The sequence below is a fragment of the Garra rufa genome, chromosome 3 (genome assembly GCF_049309525.1).
Source record: "Garra rufa chromosome 3, GarRuf1.0, whole genome shotgun sequence".
In the NCBI taxonomy this organism is placed as follows: Eukaryota; Metazoa; Chordata; class Actinopteri; order Cypriniformes; family Cyprinidae; genus Garra; species Garra rufa.
The window spans coordinates 44,755,342-44,778,160 of NC_133363.1; the positions used below are offsets into that span (position 1 = coordinate 44,755,342).

The window sequence follows — 22,819 nt, forward strand, 5'->3', positions numbered from 1 at the left end:
TGTATAAATCTTCCCAAGATTTCATAAGAATCCAAGCAAGCCAAGTCTAATAACTATAGTCTTTATAATTCGAAAATGCAGCTGCTTTTCGGGGCACAGAAATACCTGGAAGGACAGATTTTCCTTCAGCAACAAAAGATTCACTCTTTACTTCTCCAGCAACTGTTTGACATCTTTTTGCTGATACTGCTTATTAGGTTTCATCATATAACACAGATTACAATCAGGGGAATACAAAACATGTCTCGCTTTCCCACGCTGAATAACATTCCCTACAAGAAAAAAAAAAACTATATTTGCAGTAAAAGAAATAAAAAAAATCACTTTATAATTTAACAAATCTTGCCATCTCTTCATCTCACATCCCTTCAAAAGCTTCAAGCAAATTGAGATTAGCACTGGCGTCTGATTCGTGCGATCGCTTCCTGGTCAATGGATCATGTTTTAACACCATCCCTGATCCATCACCATGCTGGGAGTCATATCAATACTCAGCCATTTTCCCATTTGTGGAAGATGAGCAGATCAATTCATTTATAGCTAGTCTGTGCCTGACATCTGTTTGGGAGATTAGAACTTATTGGCTGCTTGTCTGATAGAAGGCACAAGGTTCATTAAGTCAATGGAATCCTTAATCAATGGGAAAACTTCAAGTAGCTCTCTCACCATTAGAGCTTCATCTGCTCTATGGAGGCACTTAAGATACATTTAAAGTAAGGCCTGTGGTACAGATTGGACTGTATTGCATTTGACTGTTCTCAGCAATTGCAGAAGTACTACACAATGTTCTTAAAGGCATGGTATGTTACGGTTCATTACATTTGGTGGTAAAGTCTCTTGCACAAGCGGCGTATGAAGTATTTCTGCTCGGGTAAATGTATTTTGTTTGTTTTTTGCAGAGCTTTGTTTGTCTGGTGTATTTAAATTGGTAGGGAAACAACAGAATGCCTGCCAATCCCAAAGACAAGCTCTTCTCATCAAGTGCCAGCTGAAATGTACACTGACTCTTTGAAGGTCATGCTCTCAAACACCATTCAAAACAAAATATCAACTTTCAAATCTCGCCTATTATAAATAATGACCAAACATTCACCAAACTGAATACGAATAGCGTGGATTCTCCACGTCCTTGTCCACTACAACCCTCCCTCACTCCCCACTCCACCGCTGATAGGGGCTCTCTCCCTGGTGATTCTTAAACACTTCTGACCACCTGAATGGTTCTCCAGCTGAATGCGTGTGGTGTGTAGGACGGCCTCTGTATGCAGTTGGAAATAGGTCTGGACCTTGCTGATTGATCGTTAAGTGTTGTCCATGAGCCCATCATGCGGCTCCCACTTAACAGCCTCCACCACAGAAAGCAATCAGTGGATGTTACTGAGAGTCCCAGTGGGAGCAGCTCTGCAGTGATTGATCTGCAGTAGACCTCCAGGAGGAACATGGACAAATTCGGCCTCTACAACAACCCCGATGTTCCTGCATGATCTCCACAAAGCAACGCAAGGCAGATGGACGGCCCTCAAAAAAATCTTCCTGTGACATCCATGGAATCATGGTGAAATGAACAGCAATGCCCTGTCCTACGAGAAAGATGCAGTGTTTGTGATTAAACCACGATGTAAGGGAGAATGTGATCAGCTGGCCATTATTGCAAAATAAATTAGTCTTGTATCACCCAGAAGGGATTTATTTTGCAATAATGACTGGCTGATTGTTCATTATCCAGCATATTACATGGCTACTCACCAAATACCTTTAAAAATAGTTAATTAGTCCATTACAATGTAAAGGCTAATTCACCAACTGACAGCGAGCAACGACGACAGCCACAAGATTTACAACAATATATGCGTCTATTGAATAGGGATGGTAAGATTCACCGATCCGCATCGGTGCACCGGCCCGAACGGATGTGATGTACTCTATTAAAAACTATGAGTATAAGGTTAGAATGACCAATATTTTGTTCACTTTAATATTATTCTTTAAACACTATGGCCCGGTTTCACAGACAGGGCTTAGATTAAGCCAGGATTAGGCCATGGTTCAATTAGGACATTTAAGTCATTTTTATTAATGTGCTTAGAAAAAAAACATTACTGGTGTGCATCTTGAGACAAAACAATGGCACTGATATATTTTAAGATCAATCAGTGCAATTTGATTTCAGTTGAAACAACTCAGACTTACATTTTAGTCTAGGACTAGGCTTAAGCCTTGTCCGTGAAACCAGGGGTATTTGTGTAAAATGGTGCTTTAGAATAATTATGGCAGAAATAATTATTTTATAATTATTAAATCATTATTTACATTGATTAGCCCCATAAAACTTACTATGTTTTTATTTTGGGGGTCATTTGTTTTGTGACAATACATTCATTCATAGATTATATTCATTCAAATCTTCAAACTGGTCATGCCGTTACCTCGGCATATTCAACATGGTAAAATTAATGATTTGAATGAATATAATCAATGTACGAATGTATCGACACAAAACAAATGACCTCCAAAATAAAAACACAGGTTTTATGGGGCTAATCAATGTAAATAATGATTTAATAATTACAAAATAATTAATATATAAGCACCATTTTACAGAAATAGTGTTTAAAGAATAATGATAAACAAGAACAAAACATTGGTAATTCCAACCTTAGCTCATAGTTTTTAAAAGAATACATCACATCCGGTGGGCGTTCGCATACGGCAGAGGTTTAAATATTTTAACGCATCCGCAGTTCAAATCACATCTGAACGCAGCTCCCGCACTACTCTCCATTGGAAATAAAATGACTTCCAGTCTGTCGCTTGTCGGAGATAATGGAAAGGCGGCTTTAGGAGTGAAACGTATCGCATCGGTAGCTGCTACATATGTATCGTATCGTATGTATTTAGGTATCGTATTGTTGGCTGTGCTTCAAGATTTGTATTGCATTGGCCTCAGTTATGGAGATGCACATCCCTACTGTTGATGCAGTGTGAATTAGCCTAATACTAACAATGCAACAATACTACAGTATGCAATATGGCGCAAATTGCGTTTGAATGAAACAACAGAGAGCGAGTTGTGGTGTGATACAAAATACATGAAAGTAGTGCCATTTAACCAGATATTACACATATTTATTACGTCGCTCTCTGAAATCTGATTGGTCAGTTGCAACATTCAGCGGTCAGATATATTCTAATATTCGCTGTCATCAATGGCGACTCGACTGATATACAGAACATCTGACCACTGAAAGTCACAACTGACTAATCGAAATTGAGTAATTCAGAGAGCCACGTAATAAATATGTAGAATATATCCACACAGACTGATGATGATGAGAATATAATTTGGACAACAAAAGCGTTCATCACAATAGCAATCCACATGGTGCTTCTCTTAGATGTCACCAGCTGTTCTGCAGTCTATATTGGCCTGCTCTTCAAGTAAAGGAAGAAAAAAAAAGGAGTAACCTAGATGAGAATTTTGTGCTTCAGTGGCTATTGAAAGATGAGGCAATAAACTGCTAAACTTGAGTAATCACACTCTCCCCAAGGAATGTCTCAAATGGGGATGGTCAAAAACCTTGAAATTTGAGCCCCTCGCACACGGCCCGGCCCGGAGCATTTGATGAGATTCATTATTGTAAGGGAGCTGAATACAAGTGTCTTCTGATTACAAGATCCTCCATTAAAAGTTCCCACCAGTGTGCATTTCCATGCCGCAACGTCAATGGGATTAAAATCTCAATTCAGCTCCAGTCAATTCTCCAGTAACAAGATTTCATTAAATGCAGGCAGGGAGGCAAATGGACTCGAAAGCATCGAAACAGCTGGCGTATAAATTATAGAAATGTGCTTTCTGCTAACTGAACACACCTTCGGCTTGCAGACGCATTATTATTTAATGTTCGGAGAGTCTGATTTTATGTAAATTGGAGTCATCCTTTTTCTCTCTCTAGGCCCCTTCTCGGTGCCAGGTACTCTGAAACCAGGCACGGGGAAAGATTATGCAAACCAATTAACATATGAAAATAACATATTAATATACTGTCTGTGAACTGTGTCCAATCAGTTCCTTTTCACTGGCGTGTGTACAAAACAATTAAAATTAAATTTATACCGCTTTTTCCTTAACGTATTCCGTCTCGCGAATGGAATCACTGAGCAAGCGCTGACAGAAGTTTTACAGGCCTTGCGCTCTCCCTTAAAGGCACACCGACTTCTCAGGGATATTTACAAGAGCCCGTGCTAATAAATTCTCGCCTTTTGTTTGCTGCTAATGGTGTGCGCATCTAAAACAAAGCAGCGAAATCCATAGTGGTACCCGTGTGCTAATGAAGGGCGTACATTATGCTGGCCACTAATTACCGCCTTTCCATAAATAAAACACAAGACAATCAATTAGCCGGGAACGTGCGTCTTTGTTAGTCGTGGGCAGCAGGTTCCTCTGGGCAGAAAGAGCCTCTGCAACACGAGGGTCTCTTCAGGGTGCAATTTCGAAATGGCCAGGAAGAGGACAGATAAATCACATTTCGAATGTTGTTCCTAAAAGCTCTTCAGGCAATCCACTTTGACTCACTGGGATTACAAGTAAATTAATACCTATGCAATTTTCCAACCGCCAGCACCGAAATATTAATGCGAAGAGCAGAAATGTCTTTCTCCATGGGCAAGTGCTAGGCAAAAGAAACCAACATGTTATTATCGTAACCTTTTAGAGCAGCTCCGCTAAAAAGCTCCTCTCTTGCTAATTCAGAAATGGCGACTCTCTTATGATGTCCCACACGCCAGCCGACTGATGTATCACACTTGATGCTGACCAGACCGGGGCAAATCAGTGTGCATTAACAACAAACCTAAAAAGATTGTATCCAAATGATGGGAACATTATGCAGGCTACGGGCCAGGCATCACTGACTACCATAATGCATAATTTGAGCATTAATGTAATTTACATTTTAACACAGGCCTCTGAGTAAACTGATTAGTAGATGCTTATCTCCTAATGTGAAGGGGGTTGTTGTGACAGTGACATGTGAGGGGGATATAGGCGGGATTAGATCTGGCCAGGTCCGGGCCTTACTAGAGCACGGGACCGGTGTGTGTCCGCCCGGGAAACAATTTTGTGTAGTGGGATCCATCGTCGCTTTTCAACTACCTTTTGAGAGGCGCTAGCAACCACAGGAAGCCTTTCCTAATAAAACGCAGCAATGCTCACATGGGTCACTCCATGGGAAAATGAATCTGAAAATAAATAAAAAAAGTTTGGAGAGCAATTATTCATCTAGCATTTGAACATTCAATAAAAGCACATTTTCCTCCATCAAATGTCTTTTATCTGCGTCCCAGCAGACTTCTCTTTTTATGGGACAAATTAGCGCTCGGAAAAGATGGTAGAAGCCCTTAAAAAAAAAAAGTGCGACAAAGTTGCAGTCCCATGATGCAACGCTCCCAGTGGTTACATCTGCTCCACTCTCTCATCTCGCTCTATTGTTAGGTGCGAGCTGTCACATTAGGAGGAGAATTGGTGGCTCTTTCCCACCCCCAAGTCCTCCTTTTTCCCCCATTCCAGTAGTTGGCAGGGTGGCAAACCCCATACAAAGGCGAGTGTACTGGGAGCATGGAGGGGAGCGCCGTTAGAGGGAAAACAGTTTGGGAATTAAGGTCATTAATTTTCCACTTTCAAGGGCTGCCACACAGACGGAGATAAAGTCAGCATAAATATTCCGCAGAAGTTTCTCCTGTTTTTCTCCTCTCCCCTTTTCTCTCTCTCTCTCCCTCTCTCTCTCTCTCTTTTCATCGGCAGCCCATTTATCTCCATACTGTCAATTAGAGGCAAAAGCAAAGAACTAATTAGGAACTGTGCAATTTTAATTAGCTGTTTTGATAATTAAACTAATTGGTTCCCTTGTGTTTCTGCAATGTGCGCCGAGCACTTTTTTTGATATCTGGGCTGCAGATTTCCCATCCGTTGGTTAATTAGTCACTTTTGCATTAAAAAGGAGCCTTTCTTAATAGCCTTAATTTGCAGTTGAAAAGAGAATCTACCATCAATAATTTGTGTAATTGGTAACCGTTTGATTGTAATTTAGAGGCACGGCCGGACAGCTCTGCATGTCTAATTCTTAATGACTGGGATTAAAGTTGGATTAAATGTTTGGGAAGAGGATTCTTTGCCCCCAAATGACACCTAAGCTATTTTTGACTAGTCCCATTTGGAATGAGTAGGTGGACTGCAAATTGCTGTTTCGTGCAATGAGACATAGAGGAGCATATTCAAGTGATAAGGCTCTCTAAGGTCATAGGCAGTTTCTTGGACTATACGGACTATGTTCTCGGAACAGGAAGGAGAGCTGAAAAAGGCTCTTTCTGGTTCACTTAAAAGTGAACATGCATTATGCAGCCACTAGGAGGGGCTACATAAACTGATGTCAGAAGAGTAAACAAACAACTATTGTCCACTGCTTATACCTGACATGGTCCTGTGGAACATTAAAAATACTGCATTCTGATATTTAAAAAGTTACAGTTACTAACCGAACACAGAGGATGTGCTCAGAGATAAAACATAAAAAAAAAACATCCTGGGAAACCAATTAAAATTCTAAGATAATTATCTGCGATGAAGCATCAGTCTTACACATGAAAGAAAACATCTTGAGTACTGCCCATCAAATGGAGGACAACATTCAACTGGTATTTGAATTCATTTAAGACAATGTAAGCAAGCACCATCTATCATGTGCATCATTTATCTCATTTATCCAGATATCATCACAACAGGCCTCTCGGAGTCTTTCCTCCTAGCAGGACTTTCCATTGAACGCAGTTAGAGAAAAGTACCATGTCTGATATTGGTTTATAATCAGCTTAACCATTATGAAATATAGGAGAGGCTCATGTTCAACCTCTCCCTGACTCCACCATCCACTGATTGTTTGCCCCAGGATAAATGGGAACCCAACTCGGCTCTATGCTATCTGATTAGGTAGGGTTAATTACTGTGCTGTGTTTTTGAACTGGCTACATGTGAGCTCTAGCAGTAAATAGATGGGCCTGCTTAATTCCCAATCAGAAATGAATTTTAATTAACTCTGCAACACAAGGCCCACACTCCAAGATGGTTTTTGGTCGCAAGTGACCCTGTATGCAGTGTGCCACAGATCAGTGCCTCCTAATAATAAAAAAAACCAATTGATCGCTCCATCACTGACCATCGGTACAGAAGAGAATCATGATACGTGTCACCGCACTAGTGAAAGTAATTTCTAGCGGGCTTCAAAACAAGCCTGATGTTTTTAATAATCCTAATGATGAGAATTGTCTTAAAAGGTGTCTTAAAAGCATATGGCCTCTCTTTTTAAAACACTTAAGGATCAGACATGTTATTGTTTTGCCATTTAACTGTCAGGAGGCCTTTTGTAGCTCAGCGTTCAACAACAAGGGTCACGCTTTCCTTGTTCCCTCAGTTTGTTGTGATTGGATTAATTGGGTGTCATTCACTTCTGCAAGAGGTCAGCAGACATACATTTGTGGTCAAAAGTCATCCATCTATCACACTGCAGAAATGAAAAGTCAGACATGTCAAGCAAGAGAGGCAGAGAGCAAAGGCTCAAACAATGGATTTTAGGGGCAGGGCGATGTCCCAATCTGCTAAGGTTGCTACAGCCTATAGTTTGAATTAAACTACGAATGAATGAATGTCTAGGGGGCACGGATGATTTGCACCCTAATGTCTTATGAGCAGATATGAATTACAGTTTCATAACTCATGTCTATTCATCACCTTCAAGGAGATCCAGATCTCAAAGACATTAAACGAGGCACATTTTCATCTCGACAGGGATGTGCAATAGAAGTAAAGGAAAAACTAGTACGCTAGCAAACAGAGCACTTGTAACCTCTGCATCTGCCCTAATGGTTAATCTCGGGTGGATCTCTGACTTGATTGGTTAAGAGTCTCCGCAGGGCAGGTGAAACCCCACCGATTGCCCACCATGAAACAGTAACACTTTTATCAGCGAAGTAACAGCTAACAATTATATTACCAGAGCCAAACGCAGTCTCCTATCTCACCGCTAATCAAAACACAGCCCATCTGTTGTGTTGTTGCTCTGAAAATGACTGTTTATCTGAATATGGAAAGTGAGTCTTCTAGCTGATCACACATATCCAGTGGAAATAATATAAACGGCGAGAACGAAGAATGTGAAGAAATTAGATCACGAGAACTGTTCAAAATGCTTTTAAAAGCTCAAACCCTCTTTTCTCTATTTATAACACACATCACAATCACACAAGAACACACGTCCCCCAGTGAGCACTTCACATAAACACTCTCTCTCTCTCTCTCTCTCACACACACACACACACACACACACACACACACACACACACACACACACACACACACACACACACACACTTTCCCTTAGCTGTGCTTTTGTGTTTTGTCAGAATTAATGAGAAAAGTTCCCTTGCCCTAGGGGTAATTAGTGTCCTTGGAGTTAAATAAGCTAATACTTAGACACCTCTGGCACAAGCAATTATGTTTGTGTATTGAATAATTGATTCAAAGAGGGGGGAAGGGCTGCTAATCAGATCTGAGCATAATGAATTGATTTAATTAACAGGGGAATCTGTGGCTCTCTGGGAAGCGCGCGCATTTATTCAGTAGCAGGAGCGCGCGGAGAGCATAAATTGGGTGAGAAAGGCAGCGTGAGCATGCTGTTAGGAGTTGTCAGCCTCAGAATTGGATTTCTTGAATATAGTTACAGTTTCGGAGCAAATGAGAACTGGGAGGAACACGCTTCTACTCCGAGAATAGCTTCTTCGCGGCAGCTCAATTTAAACGGCTGTTGAAATTAGATTTGAGTTAGTGTAGTCGTTTCATTTTCGCATGGAATGCACCGTGGCGTCTCACTTTAGTTTTAGACATCGTTAATTGCAAGCGTGGATATTATCTGGCGCGCCGCGTACGCGAATACCTACAACTGAGGGGACATCGCTGCACATAATCTCCGAAATACATTATACAATAGAATAACAGACACACATATGTTTCTCTACATGGCTTTCCGTCTCTGAACAGCGGAAACCCACACAGACGAGCCTGTGTAATTAAAGCTTGCGGCAGCAACGCGGACGATTATTATTTTTGTTGTTGCAAAGCAATTTCTTCTCAGAGACGCGAGCGGCGCGCGCAGAAGTGTGCTGGAGCCGAGAGCGGATCGCCTGGAGCCGGACTCCTCGCTCCTCAGGACGATGGTGTTAGACAAGGAAGAGGGTAAGTGTACGGATGACTGTTAGTGCATTCATGTGGTCCTTACGACTATGAGGAACGCGGGACAGCGAGGAAATGCAGCATTTAGCGTCCATTTTCCCCCCGAACGGCACTTTCATGCTCCAGTTCGTTTGTCATATCAGACGGACACGTTCGTTCGGCAGGTTTACATGAGGAGGAAAGCGCGTACGCTACTCTGAAAGACTTCGAGTTCGGAGACGCATGCAGAATACGGTGTACTTCTCTGCCTGTCCCCGCGTATGAAATATGATATTATCTGTTTAAAAGACGTAGATAGAGCTGAATCAACGACGCTATTCACCGCAGTACCAGTTAGCGCTCGGGCAAATCTGTGAAGTTACGGGGAGATGTTTGATCAGCAGCGGCTGCCCTCGCTCACAGGTGAGCATTTGAACCTTAACCTTTACTGGTAGCTCTAAACGAGAACATTTAGATGACCATTTCGATATCTGTGTATTCTGTGTTTTTATAGGCATATGTACAGTGCACGTCTCTGTATTTACGCTGCACGCTGGTTCCTATGGAAACCGTTTATAAACTTTTCTTTTGGAGCTTGCGGTGCTGACAAGTTTTTGGTGAAGCTGAATCGCGTTTTTTGCACTTTGATAGGTTTCTTTAACGGCGTTGAGAGAAGAAAATGCCTACAAAGTGTCTTTGACCTAAAATGCCTTTCTTGTCATCTTTCAGGGAATATTGTCATCACACACACGCGTTTAGTTTTAGCCAGGGGCCCTTTCCCCCCTAAAGTAATGGCTTGCATTTCAGAGCCATATTTATGTTTGAAAATGGATATTTCATATCTCTCTGAGCCAACCATCCTTTCACTAACCCATCTAAAAACCAATAAAGGGATTGCCGTAGAAACATAAATTGGTCTGTCTCGCTCAATCCATGTTTCGCTAATGTACCCAGATTAACTCAACTGTAAATTGTCTCCTTTGGATGTCTGTCTTGCTAAAAGTTCCCCATATGATTCATGATTCAGATTGCTTTTAACAGCTATTGGCTAAGCAATATGGTAAATGTACAAGGTGATGCAAATGGCATTAGTAGGAGAGGATGCACAGGAGCATGTAATGCAGTCAATACTACATTAACTACTGATGCCCAATTACAGAAGCAGGGAGAGTGGCTTTTAGGAGCATTAGGACTTACAGAAAAGCTTAGATCACCTGCTGCTCATTGCCTAAAAGCTTCACCCTTTGCTTGCTGGTGCCGACCAACTGCGCTGGCATTTTGGCAGGGATGGGAAGGCAGCTTGGATCTGCTCTCTCTCCCTCTCTCTCTCTCTCTCTCTCTCTCTCACACACACGCTTTTAACTAACACAAGCACAGGCTATGTTCAGATAAGTCTGATTCTAATAAAAGGCTGTAGTCTGACTCTTAAATATATCAGTTGAGGTAAAGTATCCTTATAGTTCAGTACATCTTGTACTGAATTCAACGTAAGGGAAGCTAGTGAATAAGATGAATTGAACTGAGCCTTGTAAAAAAAACACATCCATATGCACAACCCTCATGTTCGCTCATCTATACGCCTCTGTGTAAGCGAACATGAATAGATCGTCGGTACTTATAAACTTGCTGATACATTACGATTTAGAAAAACGTCCTTCAAGCTAATCATTTTATAATGCGGTTTTGTAACTATTCTAAAAATGATAGACGCCAGAGTCAGTGCTGTATTTGCTTCCCATAACTGAACTATCAAACGGCCTCAGTGTAACTTTCTCCCCAACATCCTCAAGAAAGTAGGATACAAAGTAGTTTTTCACTAGTTGTACTACACACTAAACTTGCTTCAGTTTTCTGACCTAAAATTCACCCTGAGCTGTTAGGAAGCTCTATTAGGAAGTCTTAAAATATGTACGTTTTTCTGTGTGAAATATTGGGTCATTCATATCTCTGTTCTCTGTACTATGCGATGATGTACTAAGCTTGGAGATTGAAAGTAGAGCGGTGTGTCGTAGTTTTGCACGCCCTAGCTATTGTACTACTATTACACAGGCTTGCCAAATTATCAACCTTTTCACATTTCAGCTTTGCAGGCTTTGTCATCAGAGGTCCTTGCACTGTATTTGATCCTTGCTGTACTGCTTTCAGGCAACGACACAATACCTTGCTCTGGCACTTTCTTACAACGATTTTTTTTGCGAGAGTGAGGAAATGTGTTAAGGTACAGAACAAGCACAACTCCTTTTCATGACTACCTTTAAATAAAAGAAGCTCTCGGTTGACTTTTAATTCTCTCTGGAGAAATACGCTATTCAGCCATTTTCTTTCCCTTCAAGGTATTTAAAACTATCTGGATTGGGAGGAATAATTGGGTCCTCATTGTGGACTTGTTCAGGATTGATCATTCGCATCGCTGGGCTCCCTAAGAACCTGGAGAAGAGAAAAGAACACCCGTCTATTCTTCATCCTGATGATAAATTCTTAGTTACAGCTCCCAGTTTAATTTACGAGAACCGCGTGCCGACTGACCAATGAAAGCTGTTCGTTCCTAACGTGTGTGTTTGAAATGCACTGTTTCAAATGAATACTAGACCCCTGATCTGTCTGCTGCTGTAATAAAACTCAGGGCTTCAGGCATCAGTTTTTATTTTGAAATAATAAGAATTGCTTCATTCTTTACTTGAGTTACCATGGTAATTCAGTCTTGTAGCAATTTTATATTGATTTAGTGAGTGGACAGTAATATTTCTTTTCTGTTATTCCCCTTTCTGTGGGTTGATTTCTAATTTCCACTTGGAGATTACTTTTATACATTCCTTAAGTCTTTTCACTTTTTTTCATCCTGCAAGGTAATTTTCTCTCTTGTATTTGCTATTTTCTCAGCTTATTGGCTTGTTCTTACTCTAAATTAAACTTGCCAATTTCAAATATTGAAATTACATCAATGTTTCTCTCGCCCTGGGTCTCTCGCAATATTGCGCCTGGATTCGGGGCCTAATGCTTGTGTTCCTGCCACTTATATTGCTTCAGCCTGAAGAAATTCCTACTTTATAAACATTTCCTCCTGATGCAATTACAGTTCAATATATCTGCAACTGATGTGTCCTCAACATAGAGATCCGTCATTGCTTTGTGGTCTTAAATTGGCATGCTCTTTTTTTGGTGATGGTTTTGAATGCATGATAGTCTGACACATTGTGATGAGGTTGAAATGTTAAACATTACAAGGTGATGCATTCCTTTCAACAGTACAAAATTGGAGAGCTGGCCATACAATTTTACTGTAATTGCATGCGGGGTCATCGCTTAAATCCTGAGGACACAGCACCAAATTGTCCCTCGTTCAGGACCCGGGACAATGTTCCCTCTCTGATGAGGAGAATTAAACCGATCAGAAGAGTTAGACTGAGTTTACCAAACTCATTTCTGTCTCTGTCCCAAGGCACTTGATCACTATCAAACTTGTGCTTTCTCACATCAGTGACTGCAGATGTATATCATTTCCCATCATTTCACCATAACTTAAAAGGAACACAAAGACGAAGATTCTAGAGAAAGTGAGAGTTAAAGGTACAAAGCACCCGTCTATGATGCAAATGGCTGCGTTCATCATAGCCGCTCACCAGCTCGATCATATTCACTTCCTGTGCAAACATTTTTATTAAATCTACACGTCTAAATTCTCTGTCAAACATCAAGGGAGTTGGCTAAGGCTCATGTTGCATCCATATGGTCTGTCTTGACAGCGTGTTTCTACGAGTCCTTCCTAGTCTTGCTTTATTTCCCTGTGTAAAGATGTAGTTATTGGCAAGTTTTTAAATAATTCCAATAAACATGGGATTTTTGAAAAGCTCCAAGGACATACAGTCCATCACTGAAGCATTGGGAACACAGAAAACCTTTTATAACATCCTCAGACATGCTGCCAGCGAGATGAATCGTCATTTTTAGGCTACCTTTTAAAATGTCTCGGAGCAACCTTATCTTTCACCTTGAGTCCTGAGACGAATGCAGACAGGTGCAGCGTTCAGTAAAAAAGGGGGAACATGAGCGAGAGAGGCGCAGAAAACAATATCCAAGTGTTGTGTATATAGTATGATGTTTACAGGTCCAGCCACATTTAGCTTCATCTTAAAAATATATAATTCCACTTTTGCTGCAGTATCTGTCTTTTTCTTTTCAGATTTGTTTCTGCTCTGGAATTCTCTACAATAGTAGCTTCTCCCAGTGGACATGCTCCAAGTAATAGTACATATGCTCTGCTGAAAGAGGGATATACAGCTACATATTGATGATTTTACACTAGGTGGTTTTTAATTTACTTTCCTTTGGTCTTTAGACCACATGTTATTCCCTCGTGTCACCTTGTCGCAGCACCTCTCGCTAGCACGTCTCGCTGCAAGGGTGAGTTGCTTCGTCTATTGCATTTGTGTGCGATCACTTTCTCTCTCCCTCACACACACGGCTTTTCTTGCAGCAGGTCGTCACACTTGGCTCCATTTCATCAGTCCCTCTTCCATTCCAGTATTTATTTGTTTATTTTCCCTCCCTCCTCCCTTCATCTTTTGTCTTGTGCGCCGGGTGTCCTGTGAAGCTCTAGGAATTTTACTTTACCACTGACTGCGACCTATAGCGCTAGGTAAAGAATGGAGCGATGACCTACAGCTCTACACATGCACGCAATTTTACGACCAAGTTCTGCTGCTGCACTTTAGAATGTTACTTTTTGGCATGACCTTCTTGTTTTAAAAGGTTCAGCCTTTCAAAAAAAAGTACAGGTGGCCATGCTAATGAAATAAATGACTAGCATACTTTGCTTAAGGTCTCGTCCTCCCTGCCAGCTCTTTCCGTCCACCAGAGACACTTTTATAAACTCCTCATTAACCTTATCACATTCTGTAACTTGATAAAAGCTTTCCTAATGATACCTACACTGATATCCACATTTGGCTCTAATGAAGTTAGAAAGTGCAGCTCGAGGTATCATAGCCGTTCATTAGTGTTGCCTTTATAAAAAAATAAAAATATCATTGCACACTTTGCCTTGATGTCTTTTATACTGTAAATATCACCCGACTCAAATATAATGAAACGATGAAAAAAATGCCAGACATGGGTTGTGAAAGGTATTTAGACACAAAGGAAAAGCCTTGTTGCATTGTGAATGTTTATGAGGGAGCAATATGCAGTTATGAATGATTAATGTAGAAATAGAATCTTGTGGCATAATTGTAACAGGGTCTGTTTATGCATGCGAGTTTCCATCTTGTTATACATTGATCTTCCATTATGCCTATTAGTTGGAAGGCCTTTTTTAATCCCTCCTGAAATGCTCCCTAGATACATATTCGCAAGAGTGTGTTTACCGGAGAACTGCAGACACACGCTGATAACCGTTGTGTTGTTTTTTTGGATGGTGTGTTTTGTAGCTACATGGGTGTGTGGGCATGTGTGCACACCTGTGCGGGTACATGTTTACCGTGTGCATGAGCGTGCATGTATGCAATTGGTTTGCATGTGCAGAATATATTTACCGTGCATGTTTATAACATGTTTGAATGCACGCACTCAGCGTGTCACAGAGAGCTGTTGAAGTTGTAGTCCTCATTATAGCTGATCTGCATCTGTGCTTTGCAATGGAGCTGTTGAAGATTACTGAATAGCGGAGTGAAGCGAGATGAATTCTGAAATGAGTAATGATGCACTGTTCAATATATTATTCAATTTGTCATTCCTGGAGCGAGGAAGATACTCAAAGTAGTGCTTTAATGTTTTTGGAGATTGTAGCCTCTTGACTCACCTCACAACACACACACGCACACACACACAAACACGCACACACACACACACACACGCACACACTCACTCTCGTGTGTATATGATATTATAGTATTGTAATTAGGACTAATATAAAAATATTCTAAAATAAACTACGGTATGTACTGTAGTGCTCTATATACTATATACTTTTATATATAACAATATTTAGGTAAAAAGGTATGTGATGGATTACAATCAACCAAAAATTCAGACATTTGTTAGTATGACTATAGGTCGCATTAGCAATTAAAGAAAAAACACAAAACATGGTCAGGTCAAAGTAAGTTTTGGTCCCAAATTTTGTATCAATTGTACTGGTCCACTGTATGAAGAATTTTGGGTATAATATGTCAGTTTATTTTATAATCCTCACTTACATAAATAACATTTTAGTACAGTGTCCTGCACCCACTAGTAAAAAAAAATGTCAAGAATTATATCTGGTGTCTAAATAATTGTTGGTATTTATATATAGAACAGAATTTTTTTTTTTTATTATTTTGTTTTTGAAATGTCTCATCACCTAGGCTGCATTTAAAAAATTTAGTAAAAACAGTAATATTGTAAAAATATTATTACAGTTTTAAAAAAACATTTTAATATATTTTAAAATGTAATTTATTCCTGTGAAGGCAAAGCTGAATATTTAGCAGCCATTACTCCATAATAGAAGTAATATTGTAAAATATTACAGTTTAAAATGTAATTTATTCCTGTTATGGCAAAGCTGAATATTCATCAGCCATTAATCCATAAAAACCATAAGATTGTAAAAATAATATTAGAGTTTTAAAAAACAACATTTTAATATTTAAAATGTAATTTATTCCTGTGATGGCAAAGCTGAATATTTAGGAGCCATTACTCCAATCTACAATGTGATATTAAATCATTCTAATATGCAGATTTGGTGTTCAAGTAACATTTTCATTATTTTTAATCAATAAAACATGCTGAATTAAATTATTTAAAAAAAACTTTCGAAAGTTAGTATATTGTATATATTTTAGGTAGCCAAGTAAATTGTGTTAATTTCCATTTTTATACCTTCATGCTCATCTCGTAATTGTTATATTATTTCTGCTGTTGAAGGAGAAACCGAACCATTTGTTATTGATATCGTAATACCTTTATTTTTATTTTTAAATCTAGAGATTCTATTCATCAATATTTGCAATGCTGACTAGGTCACGGTTATAAATATAGGAAACATGTAGGCCAGAGGGTTTTTCTTTTCTGTTGGGACAACATAATGAAAACTCCCCCCAGCTCAATAAACTTTCCATATATATATATATACGCCACAAACCGATAATAACAAACCTCATGTAAAGTACTTAAGAAAATAGTTGGGAGAGAGAAATCCAATATAGCCTGTGTAAACACATTCCATCCAAATATTACATGGATATTAAAATCTATTCCTTTTTTAATAAAAAAGCCACAACATATAAGAGAGGATGCTGTTAGAGAAAGCACTGGAGGGAGGCTGGCAAATGGAAACTCAGTCCACTTAATGAGATACTAACTTCCCCAACTCATTGGCCGACCTTCGATAAATCAAATCTTGAATACCTAATTAAAGGCAGTGATTGCCGGTTAGTTTGTATTGTTCCTTAAAGGGGAAGGACACGATATTGGTGAGGCTGATTTAATCAATGCTCAGCGTGAGGGTTCTGATCCATTAGAGTGGCAGCTGTGGTCCAAGCGCTTGGCCACTCTGCTCAGCTTTAATTGAAATTGGAAACTGAGCACGGGCTGAATAATGCTGTGCAGCCTATCTGCCAGCCGATGATTTTACCCTTTCTTGACACGTTTAAACGTGACCTTCTCCCGTACACGTTTTAAGCTTATAATGGAGTGGCCATTCGATTTAACTCTTGAATTCTCCAACAACGTCAATAATCTTGGATGGTGTGGTCATTCAGTCATAGCACTCTCAATGCTGCTATGGAGAAGATTAGAATACACTTAAGTTTACTTGTCATCTAAATGAGGACAAAGACGCTATTTAAAACGAATTATACTGTATTGACTAGAAACTAAACTTAACCTTATTCTCATCCAGAGAGGAAGATTGAAATTCTGGTCAATAACAGCAAGCTAATAATTAGTTTCATGCAATGGTAAATAACCAATAAATGGCTGATATTATACATTTAAAAAAAGAAGACTAAAACATACAAAACTAGTAATTAGTTTGTATGGTATGAGTGAATGAATGAATCACTAATAATATAATAATGTACTGTATGGAAAATATATCAAATATTTCTTAATTTATTTTAAAACATATTTTTACATAAAACATAGGGCTAGGCGATAAATCGAAAAGTAATCGAAACCGAAATTCAGAACCTCTAATCGCCGTAATCCCATGTTGGTTATTTATTTTTTTTAAGCCTGTTAATACTATCCCAATAAAAACATACTACTGCGTTTGTAGTCGGTGCTATATGGAAATGCAGGACTGTTGTGCTCACGTCTTTTGCAGTGTCTCGCACTTGAGTGATGCGTTTAACGATACGTTTCCACTACAGCGTCAAATCTGTGCTCAGAGCCGCTGGCAACGCTACAACGCCACTTCTTTGGGGCTTTTCAAATTTAGGGCAGAGCACGCCTCTGAAAACAATGTTTACATCCTGTTTGCGTTTCATCTTTTCATTTAACGGCGGTTCGCCATCTTTTGGTCTATTGGTCATCTATTGGTGCCATCTGGGGCGCCATAGCATATAATGAAAGCATGCAAAGTACATTTACTTTTGCATGACTTTTTCAATGATATGTGATTTCAGCTCCGTAATCCACTTGTTTCGCAAATACATGGAAGCATACATCAAAATCTCTGCCTTGCCTACTTTTCACATCAATTAGTTGCCGCCCAGCATTTTTTGCTTGAGATTTGCACAAAGTCAAGGAATACCCAACCTTTTTGATGCTCTAAAAGCTTTCTTCGCGCCGCTTTCAATACCATAATGCACAGCGAGAGCGTTTAAGCCCAACTTCCATAGGAATAAATTGAAAATTGCACACATAGCACCGCTCAATGTTGATTCCAAAACAGTGGACCAATCAGAAGGCTGGGAGGCGGGGCAAGCATTGCAAGCTTTTGTTTACAGTAGCAGATTGGCATGGCAACTTCTGTATTTGACAGCAATATGTGCTGCGCTTAATTTTTTTTTTTAAACCATTCCTGAGCACTTCGTCTCACGTTTTAGACACTAACAGCCAGTAAGAACACAGAGTAAAAACTTGCACATATAGAGTGACAGGACAAGATCACAGAGAGAAAGATCACATGCAACAGTGATCATGAGTCAGATCTATAACTATGAGGCCATAAAAAAATAAAATACTAAGTAATCATTTATTAATCGTACTCTAGATAAAATGTTCAATTAATGTTCAATTAATCAAGATTTTGATTTTAGGCCATATCGTCCAGCCCTAATAAAACATAGCTCTTCTATCATTATATGTGACCCTGGACCACAAAACCAGTCATAGGGGTAATTTTTTTTTTGGAAATTGAGATGTATACTGTACATCATATGAAAGTTGAATAAGCGTTCCATTGACGTATGGTTTGTTAGGATTATTATGTATTGAGAAAAATCACCTTTAAAATTGTCCAAACGAAGTTCTTAGCAATGCATATTACTAATCAAAAATGATATATTTTGATATTTATGGTAGGAAACTTACATATATAAGCTCTGACATGCACTTCTGAGGGGAAATTGTGTAATTCAAAAGAATACTTAATAAAATATAATGTCTAATCTATTACTATCACTTTTTATAGAGCTGGATGATAGAAAAGTAATCTATATCTTCAAATATGCTGAGAGTTTGGCCGATAAATACATAATATTTTCCTATATATGCTGATACATTTTAAAATTCGGGCAATTTGCCAATATTGTGCATTGATGAGCATTATGAATGCTTTTTCCCTAATGGGGATGTCCCCAAAAGAAGACGTTGTCATATGTAATTAATGTAAAATGTACAGCTAACAAAATTGACCAACTACACAAACAAAAAATTTTAGCAATAGGAATAAAAAGTATAGATTGACACTTGAAACAAGCCCTGAAGTTCACATCCTGTAGCGATTACAGCTTGCCAAAAGACTGCTAAAATACATCCCTTAATGGTAAAGCCACAGAACGTTCACCTGATTGAGCCTGGTACAGTAAACCAAAAAGCCTGGGAAAATGAAATGTAACTGTTGCAATCCAAACCCTGCTTCATTATTTACCCCATAAGTAGATGGGCATCCGAGAGAGTGTTCGAGTGACACAGAGGCCCCACACACCAAACAAATACCCCCCGTGGTGGATTTGCATTATTCAGCTCTAAACAGGGCCCAAATGGAGTTGTGCTGCATGGCGTTTCCTCCATTTTCAAGCTTGCTGCATGGTTCTGAATGGCACACCTGTCTCCTGGCATATCTTTTGAAACGCTAAATGTGTAGTAATTGCCGGGGAGAGGGGAATTTCATACATCACTCCCTAACCTTGGGAGTGACAAACTTTAGAAGGCCTACATTTATGCCTAGCCAAACGCATTTTTAATGTTGGCTAAAAAGTGTTGGGGCATCATTGTGCGACGGATGGCGGAAAGAGGCTCTGACTGTGCTAATGGTTACATTCTTGCCAGGAGTCATGAAGTAGCAGATAAGATTGTCCTCCTTTTTTTTTCTCAAAGTCTGAAAAGATCTGGAGGGAGAATAGATGGATTTATTCCTTTATTCAGATGCAAATGCAATCTGTGGGAAAAGAGGGGGAAAAATGAATTGAGTTCATATATATATGAAGAGTCATTCATCAGCGGGGGATATTGACAGTTTATGCCTTCTGGTGGAGTAAATGGGTAGAGGCTGCCATCTCCGAGCTCTGTCTAAATGAAGACCTAAAACAAACGCGCACTCCAGGCCTACTGTAGAGAACAACTTCCAGACGGGTGACGCTTGATTGGCTGGATGTGAGGTCACACACCTCCCTGTTCTTTCTCTATTGAGCGACTGATTGTTCCTCTGAAACTCTTATAACCCCGGTGTGTTCTCCCTCTCCATTCGCACAAGCTTTTCCTGATTCTGGTCTGTCGACAACTCACCTTCCAGAGCTGTTTTCTCACTACGCTAGCGAGCGAGCGCCAAAGTGTTGGAACAACTTGCCTCTTGCAATAACACTGCCAGTTTTCGCACGTCTCCAAAATAAGCAGTAATGAATTTAATTAGATGGCTGTTGCATATCTCTCTGATACATTTCTTTTAATTAACCCCATGTGAATAAATTAAAATTAATAGGAGAAAGAAAAGTGTAGAGCAAAAAATAAATAAATAACACACACACACACACACACACACACACAAGCTAATAAAGTTATCCGTTAATTGGAATCGCATCTGTTAGCCAAAGCTTTAGCAGGGCACCAGGAGCTAACAATGTGTTTAGTAAGCCTCTCAGTCTCCTCATCCTAGAGGAGAAAAAAAGAGAGAGTGAGAAAAGGCCTTGGGTCCTAGAAGTGACTGCAAGTGTAAGAAATGCACCTCTGACGTGATGGAAATGACCGCCAGGACTTGGAGAAAAGAAACCCCCTGCTCTACCCAGACTCCCCACGCTGCTGTGCTTGAAGCCGGGCCAGTGTTATTGCAGGCCTAATGTGGCTGCCTTATTTGGGCCGGATCAGAAGTAATTATGCTCGGGGAAAGTGGCTGCCGACCGCAGGGGTCAGGACACTTGTAACATGTGAAAAGAGCAATTATTCCCAGAGACAAAACCCTCCCTTATCCCGGGCAGTGCCAGGGTCACTGCGAGGGAGCAATGCTGCTCCGCTTCACCAGGGCTTATTAGCGGCAGCAGGCTGCTAAAGTTTGTGAAAGTGCATCATATTAATGAACGGCACCCTCGTTCCAACCGCACTGGTTGTGCCAGCCCTGATCTCTCACTCTTTTTTTTTTTTTTTCCTTCCTTCATCTTTCTTTCAGTCAAACCTACTCCTTGTCCAAACTTTTTTGGGGTATTAATTATATCATCAAGGTAGCAAGCAAAGCTTGATTTCATACACAGAGCAGTCTTGAAAAGATGTAATTGCATCCACAACTGCTTTACCTTAATTGACCCGCAAGCTACAGCTGAACATATTCTATTCTCCTATTATGTGCTGCATGATGTCCACCAAACACATGAATCAATATGTTTCAGACCGTTCTGCTTTGGGCTCATCAACTAGGATCAAGCTCTTTATTCATTTGTCTGTGTTTCAGCTGGCATATAGTACCTGACATTATTACCAGATGTGTTTTGTCTTGGCAGTAAAGGAGAATGAGTGTCTACAGGCTCAATTACAGTAATGATGTGGACTGATTGAAAGGAACTGATTCACACAGACAATAGCAGGACATCTGCCTTAGTTCCCCATTAACCTCCACGGCGGCTGACTGACAAATTCTAGTCCAGATTGCCATGGCCGCAGCTTAAATGCACACAACGGGCTCCTATGCCCAGCTAGAGCTAACACAAAGCTTTGGTTAATGATACAATTCAACACAGTTGCTAGTAGTTTTAAATAGTCCGTTAAGTTTAAATATTTGTCATGCTTATTTGGCATTTCAATCTTCCACTTGATTAATTGAAATAAAAAAACATGCTGTGTGCTTTAGCTTTGACAAAACCTTTAAAAAAGTGGCACTTTAAAATTAAATGGCAAATATATTAAATATAATTGGCCAACTTTTAAAAACATTTAAGAGAGGGTTCACCCAAAAATGAAAATTGTCATTTACTCACCCTTATGTCATTTAAAGGGGACAACGGATGTCCACAAGTTGGTATGATTCAATGGTCGTGTAAAACAACACCATTTTTACTTTGTCAAAAACAGCTCTGTTCGCAGCGATTTGGTGCATGTCTCTTCTGCTCACTTCACCCTCTCTTTTCCATTAAAAACAAAACTAATCCACTGCATCCGCAGTGGCTCTGTTGTCAAAAGAAAATGAAGACTCTTATGTTCACTTTTACATCCAACTACGAAACACCTGTATTGTCGCTACAGCTGCTCGAGCGTGGAGAAAATGGCAGATAGTGTACAACTGGAAATATGCTAGTATGGGACAGTCAGTCAGCAGTCGTGGGCAGGGCCTGAGAAAATCAAAACTGCTTGATAATTGAGATGGGTGGCTGTGTTCACACACTGCTAAGACATTTATATACAAACACCATGCAAAAGTGAATTTTGCATTTAATGTCCTGACTTTTTTCAGAATTTTAGAAACATGTAGTATACAAAACTGTTTTTGCCTATACAACTACAATATCAACACCATCCATTCAACAAGTAACCATGTAATTCAGAACCGCATCTGCCCGCAGTCAGGGCAAGCTGCAAGTGCTTATCAAGTCCACAGAGATCATCTTCATCACATGCCTTGGAGACATGCAGTTAATATCATCATAGACCTCTCCCATCCCTGTCACCACCAAGACTCCCCTCTGGCAAATGGTTCAGTTCAATCAAAGACTACAACCTCCCATGGCTTGATCAGCTTTCATTTGTCACACTGTGGCCTTCTGGTCCAATCTGTCTCAACCACCGAACACTCATCTCCCACACGCTCTCCTGCCTCTTTTCAGAGTACCACCTTAAACCGATGAGCATCTCTAATCTTACGTTGCTTTCGGAATCAGGCCCGTATTTAAACTAAAGGATTTGTTGCATCTTTTTTAAGTAAAATTCTTT

At 39.8% G+C, this 22,819-nt stretch overlaps 1 protein-coding gene across 2 annotated transcripts in view; it reads left to right on the top strand.

Annotated features, from left to right (window-relative positions):
- The first annotated feature begins 8,648 nt into the window (after positions 1-8,648).
- The window catches only part of lmo1 (LIM domain only 1), a 33,852-nt gene continuing 19,681 nt past the window's right edge, over positions 8,649-22,819 (top strand). The window contains exon 1 of one of the 2 annotated variants that reach the window (XM_073837143.1): positions 8,649-9,280. In XM_073837143.1, coding sequence (XP_073693244.1) covers positions 9,259-9,280 — 22 coding nt within the window. In that variant the 5' untranslated portion in view covers positions 8,649-9,258. Of the gene's footprint in view, positions 9,281-9,529; positions 9,680-22,819 lie in introns of those variants that run through there. The other variant, XM_073837142.1, reaches the window with a different exon arrangement.